This window comes from Cetorhinus maximus, chromosome 22, assembly GCF_964194155.1.
Source record: "Cetorhinus maximus chromosome 22, sCetMax3.hap1.1, whole genome shotgun sequence".
In the NCBI taxonomy this organism is placed as follows: Eukaryota; Metazoa; Chordata; class Chondrichthyes; order Lamniformes; family Cetorhinidae; genus Cetorhinus; species Cetorhinus maximus.
Window position 1 is genome coordinate 42,242,734 of NC_135900.1, and position 15,907 is coordinate 42,258,640.

The 15,907-nt window shown below is 45.8% G+C and overlaps 1 protein-coding gene across 1 annotated transcript in view; it reads right to left on the reverse strand.

Annotated features, from left to right (window-relative positions):
* Positions 1-15,907, reverse strand: part of LOC144696636 (sodium- and chloride-dependent GABA transporter 1-like) — a 78,139-nt gene that overhangs the window by 17,336 nt on the left and 44,896 nt on the right. Inside the window, exons 9-11 of the mRNA XM_078568175.1 lie at positions 15,682-15,806; positions 14,503-14,615; positions 5,614-5,745 (exon numbers count right to left, since the gene is read on the reverse strand). Of these exons, the coding sequence (XP_078424301.1) occupies positions 5,614-5,745; positions 14,503-14,615; positions 15,682-15,806 (370 nt within the window). The remainder of the gene's footprint in view (positions 1-5,613; positions 5,746-14,502; positions 14,616-15,681; positions 15,807-15,907) is intronic.

Consider the following 15,907-nt stretch of genomic DNA (forward strand, 5'->3'; position numbering starts at 1 on the left):
AGCATTGATTAGTGCAACTTGTACCTGGAATCTCTTCGCTGCCATCCCACCCCAACCAGAGTGGGACATTGCAGGGCTCCAATGTCTCCTCACCCCGCAGCTGCTGCTGAACACTCACACAAAGATGCTAGGCCTGTTCCCTACCCCCCCACCACCTTGGCTACATGCTGCCTACATTGCATTTGGCACCACACGGTCCAACCTCGCAAAGCAAGGAGGCACAAGCACATGGAGCAGAGAGGACAGCAGTTCGAACGGTGCCACACCACCAGGAAGCTCCCCTCCCAGCATGACATCACCCTGACTTTGACATGTCCTGGAGTTCCAGCACTGCGCCTAAGTGCAGATCCTCCAGGTTGCCCCCAAAACAGTAATGTGGGTGTCAGTGTACCACATCCTGCGGGTGCAGAACCCATCTCTTCACCACCCTCTCAGGCTGACCTTGGCATGGCCAATATCTGCTGGCCCACCCAACGAAGGACACATGCCGTCAATGATTCAATGCAGAGTTCGGGGGGGCAGCCGGGGGGGGAAAGTCTACCTGCTGGGTTAAGTGACCAATGCCAACATGGTACTCACCCTTCCAGAGCGCAAAAGGTCATTAAAGTGCTTGTGACACTGGATCCAGGTGCGTTGTACTACATCGCTGGAGCTCACCATCTCCGCCACCTCCTCCCAGGCACGTTTGGTCATGTGGAGGGGGGGGCCTACTCCTCCTGCTGTGCTGCCACCTCCTCGAGGAGGGCAGCAAGGCAATCGTCCGAAAAACGAGGGGCACAGTGGCCCCCCTGCCCTACCCTCCTGCCTGGTCTGCTCACCAGCAGTGCTCTGGGGAGCCCTTCTGTTGGCTGTGTTTGACAGCCTTTGTAAGGCTGCAGGAGCACTTTTAACCAGGCCACCCGGTCGCCATTGGACCTGGTGGTCATAGCAGTCCCGTTGCTGCCTGCCCACTCCCGCTGTCCTCGGGAGCTGCGTTTCGCACTGGGCGGGTCTTAATTGGCCCATCTGTATAAAATGGCGGTGTGGACCTGATCACAGGCAGCGATCGGGTCCACGCCTGCCTACGCCCACTTCTACACGGCCTGCCCGACAGGCAGAAAATTCTGCCCCAGGCCTTTTCATGTTTCTAACAGTGGACATCGCCTCTCACTTCGCTGCTGTGTCTCTGGTTTTCGCGCCACGCTTGGCAGTAGGTTTCCACCCCACATGAAGAACAGCGCCATGTTGTATGTGTTGCAAAGTCTCTGAGTCTCTCACAGCACTTTCCATGGCGAGGGAGATTTCCAGGGTGTGCTTCAAGTCGATGTTGACCTCTGTGAGTAAACGGCACTGAATGGTGTCATCGTGAACTCCACAAACTAATTGGTCCCACAGCATATTGTTTAGTGTCCCTGAAGTCACAGTGTTCTGTCAACTGCTTCACAGGTTGCAGTGAACTCTCCCAGGGTCCTAAGTCTGGAATTACACTTAAATCGCTGCATTATTATGGATGGCTTCAGCTGGAAATGCATTTTCACGAGGTCCACTAATTCATTAAAGGGCTTAGAATTGGGCGTGTTTGGGGCTGTCAGGCTGCAGATGAGATTGTATGTCTTGCTACCACATACACGCAAAATGATGGCTTTCTACTTCTCCTCCGTGGTAATTTTGTTCATTACAAAATAAAAACCAAGGTGCTCTACATACTGACTCCAGTCTTCCATAGTTGGATCATAAGGATCGATTCTGCTGAAGAGTAGCATGACTGGTGAGTGGTCTTTTCTTTTTTTTAAGATTTGATGTATTCACATTAACAAGGTGAGGTGCAGCGTCAGAGCTATTTTACCCTTGTCGCCGAATGTAATGACTTGACGAACCAGACAGGTTTCAACAAGAAACAGATAAACTTTATTGCAGAGAGTTTTTCAGGTGCTACATGCTCGGTCAGCGCCCTCATCAGGAAGCCCCGCCCCGCCCCTCCCCTCCCCAGATTACCTACTCTTAGGGCTCATTGGTCGGAGCCTCCAGGAGCCTCCAGGCAGCAGGAGAGGCTATACCTTCAGTTACTACACATTGAAACCTGATTCTCTACATGAGTTCTTACCAATGGAGGGAGTGAATTTTTAAATTCCACCAGGAGAGTTATTTCCCTAAGTGTCTCAAACATGGCCTCTTCCTTTATTGCCCATACCCAATGATCAAAGTTATTTTGCTTTACCCTCACAAATTCTATATAAGTCTGCCTTGTCTGCTTCCAGAGATTCTGAAATTTCTGCCTCTAAGCTTCAAGAGCCAATTCATATGCAGTGTGAAGGACCTTTTTTGCCACCTTGTAATCTGTAGAAGCCACTTCAGAAAGCGAGGCATAAACATCTTGAGTTCTGCCAGTTAATTTACTTTGCATAAACAATTTTCTTTTTGCCACCCCATCTGCTTAGCTACCTTCTCAAAAGAAATGAAAAATGCCTCTATGTCCCTTTCCTCAAACTTTGGGAGAGTATGCACAAGTTTAAACAGCTTCCCCCTGGGTTTTAGGTCAGAGTTGGGATCTTCCCCGTTCACATTTCTCCTAGAGTCAAGGCCAGCCTGTTGTCTTAGACCAGCAGTCTAAGCTGGTATTCCCTTTCTTTGTCCTTCTCTTCTCGTTCTTTTTCCTTTTCTCTTGCCCTTTCTCTCTCCTGTCTTTCTGCTTGCTCCCTTTTTCCCTTTCCTCTCGTTCTCTTGCCTTTACCTTTGCCCAACATCCTAGTTTTAACTTCTTCTGTCCTAACTGAAACTGTGCCATGTAAACTTGTCTCCTTCCAATTCTATGGGTTCCTCTGGTTCTTTCAGTTCCATATTCAGCTTTTTGGCTACTAGGTTCTGAAAGTCTCCTTTATTAGCTCTTGCTCTAACTTCTATCTGTAACTGTTCCATTGCACTCACCAACTGTGCAATGGTTAACATCATTAAAGAATCATAATTTAACCAAGGTTGATTCATAAAATGCACTTGCATCAAAAGTAGCCATCCCGCTAATGTAATCTCTACTCTAATACAGAAGAAACATGGTTGTTGCTTTTTGCCTTTTCATCCTTCCCCAATTATACGTTTTCACCTTAGGATAAATCCTAGACAAGCCCTCAATTATATGTTACAACTGAGATGGGAGGAGTGCACTGTCTGCCTCCAGCTCCACTACTCCATGGATCGCAACATATATTTAAATTATTTTTCCAGCTAGCTACATGGCCAAATATGTGCTTTACTTATGAATCTGAGAGTTACCACTCAATGCTCAGGTTTCTTTAATAAACAACAAAATTATTTGTTTATTATAAAGCGAGACTTGTCAAGCAGAAAGACAAAGCTTAATAACATACAGTATGAAATATGGAAGTGTAAATATTTCTAAATAGCCTGCCACACACACAAACACACACACCCTAAAATAAAATAGAGGAATTCTGCCAAAAGGTTAAAGGATAATGGCTCAGGGGAAAGGGAATGGTGGAGTCCTTGAAATAGCACCTGGGTTATACAGTTGGTTTCTCAGCACAGGTCTGCAAAACAGTTGATGGCTCATCTTTTCAGGCAGACTCAAGGAAAACCTGCAGTCAGTCGTTTTCAGAACACAGAGTGATTCCGGAGCAGCTTCCATTCACTCTCTGCTTTGGGACTGGGTGTGGAGCTTCGGGAGCTGGTGTGTTCTTTACCCAAGCAGCTGACCTTCCTTTCAGCCCCAAAGCAAAACCAAAACCAACTTTAAAACACAGTTTTCCAGGCATGGTTTTTTTCAGAGCCATAAACCACCATGTGACCCCTTTATAAACAGTCCACCAGGATCAAGAGGCTCCAGCTTCTTTAAAACTGCTTAATTACTTTTTCTTGTAAAATGCTGTCTTCTCCAGGAACAGACCTTGAATTAACCCTTTAAGGGACAGTGTCTTTTAAAAAACACAAGTTCTTCCTGAATGTTCTTAGCCCTTGAAGATGAACCATTTTCTGTGATTAAAGTGTTTATGGCAACACCCAGTAGCCTACTTCTTCATCAGATATGGTAACCCACTAACCTACTTCATCCAGCGGCTGCAAGACAAGCCACATTTTCCAACCCACCTAAGAGCAATAGTAACTCACAGGTATATATTGCCAATAGCAATTACGGTGAGCCACTAAACTAGCTTCCCTAGCAACAGCTGTGGTAATCCATTGATCCATCTTACACAGCAGCAACTTCAGTAATGCATTGTCCACTTGTGTTTTCCCAGTGATGAAGTGAGGGTGTTTTAACAGAACAACACAGGGATGAAAGTTGGTGCTAATTCTCTGCACGGAGAAATGATTTCAACCATAATAAAAGCAAAATACTGTGGATGTTGGAGTTCTGAAATAAGAACAGAAAGTGCCTGAAGTACTCAGCAGATCTGGCAGCATCTGTGGAGAGAGAAACAGAGTTAACGTTTTGAGCCCAATATGATTTTTCTTCAGAACCTTTCCCCTCAGTTCCAAAGAAGAGTCATATTGGGATTGAAATGTTAATTCTTCTGCTTCTGTTCTTGCTGGTGGTGAGCTTGAAGGCAGGAAGGGTTTGTCATTAGGTGGGATGGTGGCGTACCAGAACCTGATGCCTTCCTGTCTCTACCAGAATTAAGAACCAGGTGGGAAGGCCCATGAGAAACTTTCCCAGCTCATTGCCTATTCAGGCCCTTAAGTGGCCCATTAGTGACCACTTAAGGGCCTCATCCTGCCACTGCTGGTATTAACCCAGCTGCGGGTGGTGGGGATTTCCTGATTAAAGTCACTTGTTGCTTGATCCAGGGATTGGACATCGGAAGGCGGGGGCCCAATGAAAGCCACACCCTGTCCTTGCTGCTGTTGCTGCTGAGTCACTCCGCAATCCTGGAACTCCAATGCCTATCTTTCCGGCAGCAGCCATGGCCTCCCTAGTGGTGCTAATGAGCACAAGAGCTGTCGGCCTCTGATTGGCTGGCAACCGTTGGTAAGCAGGACATCTGCCCCCAGGGTCTTGATTTGGGAAAGGCCATCGCTGGCCTCACCACTGCCTGATTGACTTGTGGTTCTGCAAACTTTCCCGAAAAGAGGTAGCACATGTGTCTCACCAGCTCTCCAGCTGTCAGGCGAGGCCCCCCGACCCCTCAACAAGCTTCTGCTTTCTCTCCAGACTGTCTGGGTTTTTCCAGCACTTTCTGTTTTTAATAATGATTTCAACCATTTCACTGTAACTGAGCCCAAAGTGTCAGTCAATCACTCTCTCATAGGTAGGCAGAGAAAATCAATCTGGAAGTCATTGTTGGACCACAAAACACCAAACCATTGCAGTAGAGAGACATCTTTTGAGGTCACAGTTAATACAAGAAGTAAATCATTTGACTCTGCATCTGACCCATGCTATTATCAAGCTGGAAGTGTTTTCATGCTGACACGAGGTTCAAAAAGTGGAAAGAAATACTACATTCCCCATCATTCACATGCCTCACCTCGATAAGCACAAAACAGTCTCTTGAAAAATACTGAAGTGTGTGCTCATTTTTGACTATAGAACAATCCTGGTAGGAGAAGTATCTCAAAAGTTAAAAAAATCCTGAGTATATTATAAACGAGACATGTGTAAGGGTTTTATTCCAAATATACCTGAGTAATGTTACATAATCCAAGGATGAATGAAAGGATGCACACCACTGCAATGAACAGCTTTTTGTGGGTTCGCAGTCTATGAGGATACTCATCCATTAGGGCAGTGATGAAGCCTTCCACTGTGCAGAACTGAAAGGAAGTAATTAGATTTAGAATAGAGACAGAGTGAAGAATAAAGGTTAATGAGCACAATATATCTAGGAGGAGAAGTAAGTTGAATGGCTATTTATGTTAGTTAAAGGTGAAGTTGCATACTTCAGGTGAAAGTTAAGCTTTCTGTTTGAAGAGTGTTACATTTGAGAACTGCAGTTGTCAGTGGAGAATCAGAAAGAACAGAAACGGACTGCTGTGAAGTCAGGTGGCAACATGATGTGGAATTGCTCAGGCCTACCACTACATTTTACAGCAGAACTACCATACCAGCACAGTTACCTGAGAATGAGGCATGCAACATACCTAAGAAGTAAAAGCAAAATACTATGGATGCTAGAAATCTGAAATAAAAACAGAAAATGCTGGAAAAACTAAGCAGGTCTATCAGCATCTGCAGAGAGAGAAACAGAGTTAACGTTTCAAGTCTGTATGACTCTTCTCCAGAGCTCTGAAGAAGAGTCATATAGACTTGAAATGTTAACTCTGTTTCTCTCTCCACAGGTGCTGCCAGACCTGCTGAGTTTTTTCAGTATTTTCTGTTTATATACTTAAGAAGTACCTGATGATTATCAAGGTGGTTGTGACAGAACTGTGCCACTCCTTCAGGAAGACACCGCAGATCTAAAATCCACGAAGCACTGCCAGCAGCCATCCATGTCAAGCTCTATGTATCAGGTTCATTCCAGGCTACCACTGGAGACACCTGCAATTTCAATGCATTTTCTGCCCACAGATGTATCAAAGGGTCATAGCTTCATCATTCAGTAGGGCCCCAGAAGGGAAAAAACACGTTTGTACCAGCACTCTTATTTCCCAGTTTTTACTGGTGTTCCATTTTAAGGTATACAAGGCCAGTTTGGACCAGTATTCTTATTTCCCAGTCTTTACTGTTATTTCGTTCTGGGTCCAAAAACATTATCACCACTGACCATGTGAGAAGGGAAAAACAATTCTATAGAACGGTTGGCTTTCCATGAGTCTTGGGGGGGGAGAAAATCAACCCACAGCTGTAGAGCATTCATATTCATGTTTTGCCAGGTCTCCCTTTTTTTTATTAGTTCATGGAATGTGAGCCTTGCTGGCAAGCCCAGCATTTCCTGCCCATCAATAATTGCCCTTGAGAAGGTGTTGAGTCACCTTCTTGAACTTTTGCAGTTCATGTGGTGTAGGTACATCCACAGTGCTGTTAGGGGGAGTTCCAGGATTTTGATCCAGTGTCAAATAAAGGAATAGTGATATATTTCCAAGTTCCAAGGATTGTGTGTGGCTTGGAGGGGGACTTGCAGGTGGCGGTGTTGCCATGCACCTGCTACCCTTGCCCTTCTAGGTGGTAAAGGTTGTAGGTTTGAAAGATGCTGTTGAAGGACCCTTGGTGAGTTGCTGCACTGCTTCTTGAAGTTGGCACACACTGCTGCCACTGTGAGTTGGTGGTGGAGGGAGTGAATATTTAAGGTGGTGGTTGGGATGTTGTCCTGGATGGTGTTGAACTACTTGAGTGTTGTTAGATACACACTCATCCAGGCAAGTGGAGAGCATTCTATCACACTCCTGACTTGTGCCTAGATGATGAACAGGCTTTGGGGAGTCAAAAGCTGGGTTACTCAACACAGAGTTCCCACTCTCTGGCCAGTTCTTGTAGCCACATATGAATTTGGGTGTCCAGTCAAGTTTCTGGTCAATGGTGACCCCAGGGTGTTGATGGTGAGTGATTCAAAAAGAGATGGTTAGCCTGTCTCTTATTGGAGATTGTCATTGCCTGGCACATATGTGAATACTTGAAATGTTAACTCTGTTTCTCTCTCCACAGGTGCTATGTGAATGCTATGTGACTCTTACCAGCCCAAGCCTGAACGTTATCCAGGTCTTACCATGTGCGAGCACAGACACAGTATCTGAGGAGTTTAGTACTGTCTATTACATGCTTCTTCCACTGTTAAGCATGCATGTAGTCCTGAGTTGTAGCTTCACCAGGTTGGCACCTCATTTGGGATGTATGCCTGGTGCTGCTCCTGGTATACTCTTCTACACTCCTCATTGAACCAGGGTTGAATACTTTGTTCGGTGGTGATGGAGATTATTTTGTTTATTCATTCATGGGATTGAGCAGTACTGGCAAGGCCAGTATTACTGCCCATCTCTAAATGCCCTTGAGAAGCTGGTGGTAAGCCAGCTTCTTGAACTGCTGTAGTCTGTGTTCTATATTTACACAGCCTATTTAGATAAGGAATTCCAGGATTTTGGCCCTGCAACAGTGAAGGAGCAGTGATACATTACCAAGTCAGGATGGTGTGTAACATGGAAATATGTTGCCGTAATAAGACTTCTTGAGATCTGGAGTCAATGTTGTGCACTCTCAAAGCCATTCCAAACTGACTGCATGCCCAAAGCTCCCACACCTGTAAGTGGGACAGGGGCATACCCAGGGATGGTGATGGTGAATGTTGGGATGTTGGCTGATGGATGTGATTCTGTGAGTATGACTACACCAGGATCTAGCTGGACTACTATGTGACATAGTTCTTCCAACTTTGGTACCAATCCCCAGAGATTAGTGAGGAGGTCTTAGTGCCTTTGTCATATCTGAATCCAATGCTGAGTTCAAAGCTGAGTGATCCATCTGGTTTGATAAACTGAGGGCAGAGTTTTATGATCAGGCATAAAATAGCATGCGATGATGTTGGGGAGCATCGACATCATTGTGCACTTGCGCTATATTTCGGTCGGCGGGCACACGCAAGAGTCAGCAGCATGCCCGCCGACAATTAAGAGGCCTATTAAGGCCATTAATTTATTAATTAACAGAGGTTTTTCACTGCCCGTCCAATGTTATGGTTGGCTGGCCGGCGAATCAGCCAGGTGGCCTTTACATTTTTGAGGAAGCCTCATCCACAGGTGGGATGAGCTTCCTGACATTAATGAAAAAAAGTGTTTTGGCATAAATTTTATTACGTATATGTTCATGTGAGTGAGTCCTATGTGGGGACATTTAATTGGCCAGCCAGTGTGAAATGGCAGTCGGGGGCCGATCGCAGGCAGCGGACTGTTTTACAGCCGCTCCTGGGCCCACACATGCGTCCGCCCAATGACCTGAAAATCCTGCCCTGAGTGTCTTCCTTCTTCATTTAAGTGGGCAGTTAAGGGGCAGCAACTACATTGGGTTGGACTGGAGTCTTGTACAGGTCAGGCTGGGTAAGGACGTCTGGTGCTAAAGGACATTAGTGAAGCATTTGTGTTTTATGACAATCTGACACTTCAACCGATACCAGATTTTTTTAACCGCCAATTTATTTAACCTTTTTATTTAAAGTGAATTCAAATTCACAAGCTGCCATGATGGGAGCTGAGCTCACATTCCTGGATTATTATTAATCCAGTAACAACAATAACTAAACAACAAATTGCATTTCCACAGCATCTTTAATGAGATAAATCATTCCAGAGTGTTTCACTGAGCAATTATTGAGCAAAGTTTGGCACCGAAGCCATAATGAGCTTTTAGGACAGGGAATAAAAGCTTGGTCAAGGAGGTAGGTTTTCAGGAGTGTCTTAAAGGAGGTAGAGAAGTGAAAAGGATTAAGAAGGAAATTCCATAGCATAGGACTTTGGCAGCTGAAGGCATCTGAATGGTGGAGTAAAAAAAAAAATCAGGGGTGTGTAAAAGGTCAGGATTGTAGGAGTGCAGAGATTGTGGAGAGTTGTAAGGCTGGAGGTGTGTAAACGGTCAGGATTGTAGGAGTGCAGAGATTGTGGAGAGTTGTAAGGCTGGAGGTGTGTAAACGGTCAGGATTGTAGGAGTGCAGAGATTGTGGAGAGTTGTAAGGCTGGAGGTGTGTAAACGGTCAGGATTGTAGGAGTGCAGAGATTGTGGAGAGTTGTAAGGCTGGAGGTGTGTAAAAGGTCAGGATTGTAGGAGTGCAGAGATTGTGGAGAGTTGTAAGGCTGGAGGTGTGTAAAAGGTCAGGATTGTAGGAGTGCAGAGGTTGTGGAGAGTTGTAAGGCTGGAAGAGATTACAGGGAGAGGTGTAGTTGGTCCTTCAGCAAGAACGCATTCAACTTAAAAGAAGCAAACATTTAAAAGCACAAAAGAAGATAACCACAAAAAGGCTGTTTATATTGGACAATTTTCAGATATTGGCCAAATTTTGCCTCCCAGCACACCATGGAAACCTGAAACCTGATATAGAGATGGTGACTTTTTCGATACACAAGTTAATCAACAGCAAACCAGGCCATGAGACCACATTCAGTTTAAATGATTTGTCTCGATGACCGAGCTCCTGTGACCAAGCGAGAGAAAGGTAAATAATGCCTACAGGCCAATGGAGGCATTGTTTCTGAATGTGTCCCCACTTTCCTTGGAAATGCTAATTCCAAGGAACTTTCTGATTAGAGAAAAACCTGATGATACGAGAACCACAATCTCCCTCATTGACACACATTTGCATGTTAATGAACCATATATGAGCCAGGATATGGATCGTTACAATACGTAGGAAGGCACAGATATGGGGAAGGGTTTGCAGTAATCATTGTCACAGATGTGATTTCCTTAGGCAGTGTTAAGCATTGCGCGTTTAGCAGTAACAGGAGTAGCAGACAGCTGTGGAGGAGGTAGCACACAGGGGTAAAGACAGTACCAAACAGCAGTAAAGGCAGCAGCAGACAGCAGTAAAGGCAGTAGCAGACAGCTGTAGAATCAGTAGCAGACAGCAGTAAAGGCAGTAGCAGAAAAGTAAAGGCAGTAGCAGACAGCAGTAAAGGCAGTAGCAGACAGCAGTAAAGGCAGCAGCAGACAGCAGTAAAGGCAGTAGCAGACAGCAGTAAAGGCAGTAGCAGACAGCAGTAAAGGCAGCAGCAGACAGCTGTAGAATCAGTAGCAGACAGCAGTAAAAGCAGCAGCAGACAGGTGTGAAGGCGGCAGGAGACAACAGTAAAGGCAGTAGCAGGCAGCAGCAAAGGCAGTAGCCGGCGACAGGAAAGGCAGTAGCAGACAGCAGTAAAGGCAGTAGCCGGCGACAGGAAAGGCAGTAGCAGACAGCAGTAAAGGCAGTAGCAGGCAGCAGTAAAGGCAGTAGCAAACAGCAGTAAAGGCAGTAGCAGACAGCAGTAAAGGCAGCAGCAGACAGCAGACAGCAGTAAAGGCAGTAGCAGACAGGGGTAAAGGTAGTAGCAGAAAAGTAAAGGCAGCAGCAAACAGCAGTAAAGGCAGTAGCAGACAGCAGTAAAGGCAGTAGCAGACAGCAGTAAAGGCAGTAGCAGTCAGCAGTAAAGGCAGTAGCAGACAGCAGTAAAGGTAGTAACAGACAGCAGTAAAGGCAGTAGCAGACAGCAGTAAAGGCAGTAGAAGTCAGCAGTAAAGGCAGATGCAGACAGGCATAAAGGCAGTAGCAAACACCATTAAATACAGTAGCAAACAACAGTAAAGACAGCAGCAGACAGCAGTAAAGGCAGCAGCAGACAGCAGTAAAGGCAGTAGCAGACAGCAGTAAAGGCAGTAGCAGCCAGCAGTAAAGGCAGTAGCAGCCAGCAGTAACGGCAGTAGAAGTCAGCAGTAAAGGCAGTAGCAGCCAGCAGTCAAGGCAGATGTAGACAGGCATAAAGGCAGTAGCAGACAGAAGTAAAGCCAGTCGCCAATGACAGTAAAGGCAGAAGTGGCTTCAGTAAAGGCAATAGCAGGCAGCAGTAAAGGCAGTGGCAGACAACAATAAAGGCGGTAGAAGTCAGCAGTAAAGGCAGTAGCAGACAGCAGTAAAGGCAGTAGCAGACAGCAGTAAAGGCAGTAGCAGACAGCAGTAAAGGCAGTAGGAGACAGCAGTAAAGGCAGTAGCAGACAGCAGTAAAGGCAGTGGCAGACAGCAGTAAAGGCAGTAGCAGACAGCAGTAAAGGCAGTAGCAGACAGCAGTAAAGGCAGTAGCAGACAGCAGTAAAGGCAGTAGCAGCCAGCAGTAAAGGCAGTAGCAGCCAGCAGTAAAGGCAGTAGAAGTCAGCAGTAAAGGCAGTGGCAGAAAGCAGTAAAGGCAGTAGGAGACAGCAGTAAAGGCAGTAGCAGCCAGCAGTAAAGGCAGTAGCAGACAGCAGTAAAGGCAGTAGAAGTCAGCAGTAAAGGCAGTAGCAGCCAGCAGTAAAGGCAATAGCAGACAGAAGTAAAGCCAATCGCCAGCGACAGTAAAGGCAGTAGCAGACAGCAGTAAAGGAAGTAGCGGGAAGCAATAAAGGCAGTAGTGACTTCAGTAAAGGCAGTAGCAGACAGCAGTAAAGGAAATAGCAGCCAGCAGTAAAGGCAGCAGAAGTCAGCAGTAAAGGCAGTGGCAGACAGCAATAAAGGCAGTAGAAGTCAGCAGTAAAGGCAGTAGCAGACGGCAGTAGCAGACAGCAGTAAAGGCAGTAGCAGACGGCAGTAGCAGACAGCAGTAAAGGCAGTAGCAGACAGCAGTAAAGGCAGTAGCAGACAGCAGTAAAGGCAGTAGAAGACATCAGTAAAGGCAGTAGCAGACAGCAGTAAAGGCAGTAGGAGACAGCAGTAAAGGAAATAGCAGCCAGCAGTAAAGGCAGCAGAAGTCAGCAGTAAAGGCAGTGGCAGACAGCAGTAAAGGCAGTAGAAGTCAGCAGTAAAGGCAGTAGCAGACAGCAGTAGCAGACAGCAGTAAAGGCAGTAGCAGACGGCAGTAGCAGACAGCAGTAAAGGCAGTAGCAGACAGCAGTAAAGGCAGTAGCAGACAGCAGTAAAGGCAGTAGCAGACAGGCGTAAAGACGCTAGCAGACAGCAGTAAAGTGAGTAGCAGACAGCAGTAAATGCAGGAGCACACAGCAGTGACAGGAGTAGGAGACAGCAGTAAAAGCAGTAGCAGACAGGTGTACCGCAGTAGCAGTCAGGAGTAAAGGCAGTAGCAGACAGCAGTAATAGGAATAACAGATAGCAGTAACAGGAGTAGCAGACAGGCGTAAAGGCAGTAGCAGACAGCAGTAAAGGCAGTAGCAGACAGCCGTACAGGCAGTAGCAGACAGGCGTACAGGCAAGAGCAGACAGGCGCACAGGCAGTAGCAGACAGGCGCACAGGCAGTAGCAGACAGGCGTACAGGCAGTAGCAGACAGGCGTACAGGCAGTAGCAGACAGGCGTACAGGCAGTAGCAGACAGGTGTACCACAGTAGCAGTCAGGAGTAAAGGCAGTAGCAAACAGCAGTAACAGGAATAACAGATAGCAGTAACAGGAGTAGCAGACAGGCGTAAAGGCAGTAGCAGACAGGCATACAGGCAGTAGCAGACAGGCGCACAGTAAGTAGCAGACAGGCGCACAGGCAGTAGCAGACAGGCGCACAGGCAGTAGCAGACAGGCGTACAGGCAGTAGCAGACAGGCGTACAGGCAGTAGCAGACAGGCATACAGGCAGTAGCAGACAGCAGTACAGGCAGTAGCAGACAGCAGTACAGGCAGTAGCAGACAGCAGTAAAGGCAGTAGCAGACAAGGATAAAGGCAATAGCAGACAGCAGTAAAGGCAGTAACGGACTGTCGTAAAGGCAGTAGCAGACAGCGGGTTAAACACAGTAGCAGGCAGCAGTTAAGGCAGCATTGCACAGTATGGAGCTTCTCAGAACATAAGTTTAATAATGAACTTGGCTGAGCTAAAATGGGACAACTGAGTGAAAGGAACAGCAGTAACAGAAGCACCAACTTTTCAGAAGCAGCAGTTTTGTTCAAGGGTTAACAAGGTGACTGCAGCTCCGATGTTACAGGAACAGTATTTCTGAGTGCAGTCCTGATTTAATTTAAGGGGAGCAGGGTACTGAGATTTGGAAGTTTATCGATGTAACAATAGGCCGTTAAAAAGAAGAGTTGTGAGGCTTGACCATTTTCTCTGCCTGGACGGGTTCAGGTTGAACCTTAGAGTTAGGAGTTAGTGCGGGTTCAACAACCTACAGAGGGAGGGTGTGAGGCTATGGGGGGATTTCTGAAAAATGTTGGGAATTTTATAATTGATGTATTGCCAGACCTGAGCCAATATAAATTAGCAAGCACAGGCATGACGAATGAACAAGACTTAATAGGAGTTCAGATGCAGGCAGCAAAGTTTTGGATGAGCTCAAGTTTACAGAGTAAAACCTACAGATAACAAAGGCATGGAAGAGGGTTTCAGCAGAAAGTGAGCTGAGACAGGGGCAGGAATGGAGGTGAAAGTATGCAGTCTTGGTAATGGAGACGATATGGGGTCAGAAGGCCAACTCAGAGGCAAACAGTAAAATAACCACCATGCTACTGTACATAATTACTATAGGCTGCAAGGAATTATAGCCCAAGATTCTAGGCTCCAGAGACTCAATTTTCTGTCACGCAGTCACATGCATCATGAGGTTATCTTCGCTGCAGGGCCTCTGTGTTTAAGTTACAATAAGGACTCCTTGGGCAACAGGGGGAAAAGATAGCCAGTGTTTTAACTTTTGACCATTATCTAGGGATTCACTGGAAAATGAATGTGTGTGGATGTTCGGTCATGCACCCCAAAATCGAACAGCTCACTGTCCAAGTTCTCACATGTTAATAATAGTCACAGGACCAGGTCAGCAAGAAATGGTAACCTCAGGACAGGAAGGGAGAAATTATTTTATTTAATAATTAATTATTTTAATTCAAACTTCATCACAATAGTTTCCTCCTTTGATGTTTGACGAAATATTACAGATATCATATCATACCATTTGTCATCACTTTAATTGCTTCTGGTTTCAATACCAACCTGTGAATCAAGGCCAAGCATCATTAACATGGAGAAGAAGAGAATGGACCATAGTGCTGGTGGATGCATCTGTGTCACAGCCTCTGGGTAGGCAAGAAATGCCAGCCCAGGACCTGTGCAATAAATGACACGGAATCACAAAGTCAATACAACTGATTTTTTTTGAGCAAAAATACTAGAAAAAAATATTTAAATCAATCTATTCCACTGAAGACAGAGGGGAGTCTTTATGAGGTTGCCAATAAGGCCAATCCTATAGCCCAGTGACAGTTAAAAAGCCTATTAGGGCCATTAAAAAGGTAATTTATAGAATTTTTTTGCTGCATGTCCAACCTTACTGTTGGCGGGCAGGCGAAAAAGCCAAGCGGCCTTTGCATTTTTTAGGAAATCTCAACCACGGGCGGGATGAGGTTTCCAACAGCAAATAAAAATAAAATGGAAATGTTTAAATTTAATTAATAACATGTCCCTGCTCATTTGACAGAGTCACATGAGGGGCCATGTTTTATAACATTTCAGAAATCTTTATTTTTTTATTTTGAATAATGTTCATCTCCCTGTGGCAGCTCTGTGCCTCGGGGAGGTTTTCAAATGCCCACTCGCGAGCATGCGCGAAGTTCATGTTAACTCTCCTCCTCCCCCTGCACTCCCTCCCCACAACCACACAGGCAGTGCCTGGCGCTGCCGCGCGTGTTTCATGCTGGTTGGGTGTTAATTGGCCCACCAGCATGAAATCGCGGTCTGGCCCTGATTGTGAGCGGCAGTCGGCTTCCTGACCGCACCCACCCCCCGCCCACCCCCGCCGAGTCCGCCCAGCAAGGGAAAAATCCTGTCCCATATTTCATTGTACAAGTAATCATGGTTGAAAATCAATCAAGAAATTAATGTCTATGGACACCTAGACAACCTGAGGCCTCAAAGTGGAACTTGAGCAAAGACATAGACAGTGATGGTAGCTGGAAGTTCTACATGACCTTAAATACTGTTCTGTAATCTATTCACTGGATGGAGCATGGGAGCATTCCAATGATACACACCCAATATCAAAAAGCCACCGATTAAATGCCTGAAGATCTATTTGCTTAATCTGTGATTCAAATATTGGATTTGACACTTATTTATTTAAAGGGAGACATAACAGAGCATCAAGAATCATGGAATAAAAGGCTCTGATCTTACCTGATGAAGCAAGCTCTTTTATTGGTTTATTTGTGATGTGAGACATGAATCCGATGACTGAGAAAATGACTAATCCAGCAAATACGCTGGTACAAGAGTTTACACTGCAGACTATGAGGCAATCCCTGAAAGGTAAAACAGGCATATAGAATTAATCTGATCTCTTGTTCAAATACTATTAATCTTGTTTAAGATGTGGCTCCCAGGTGCCTAATTTTCAAACATT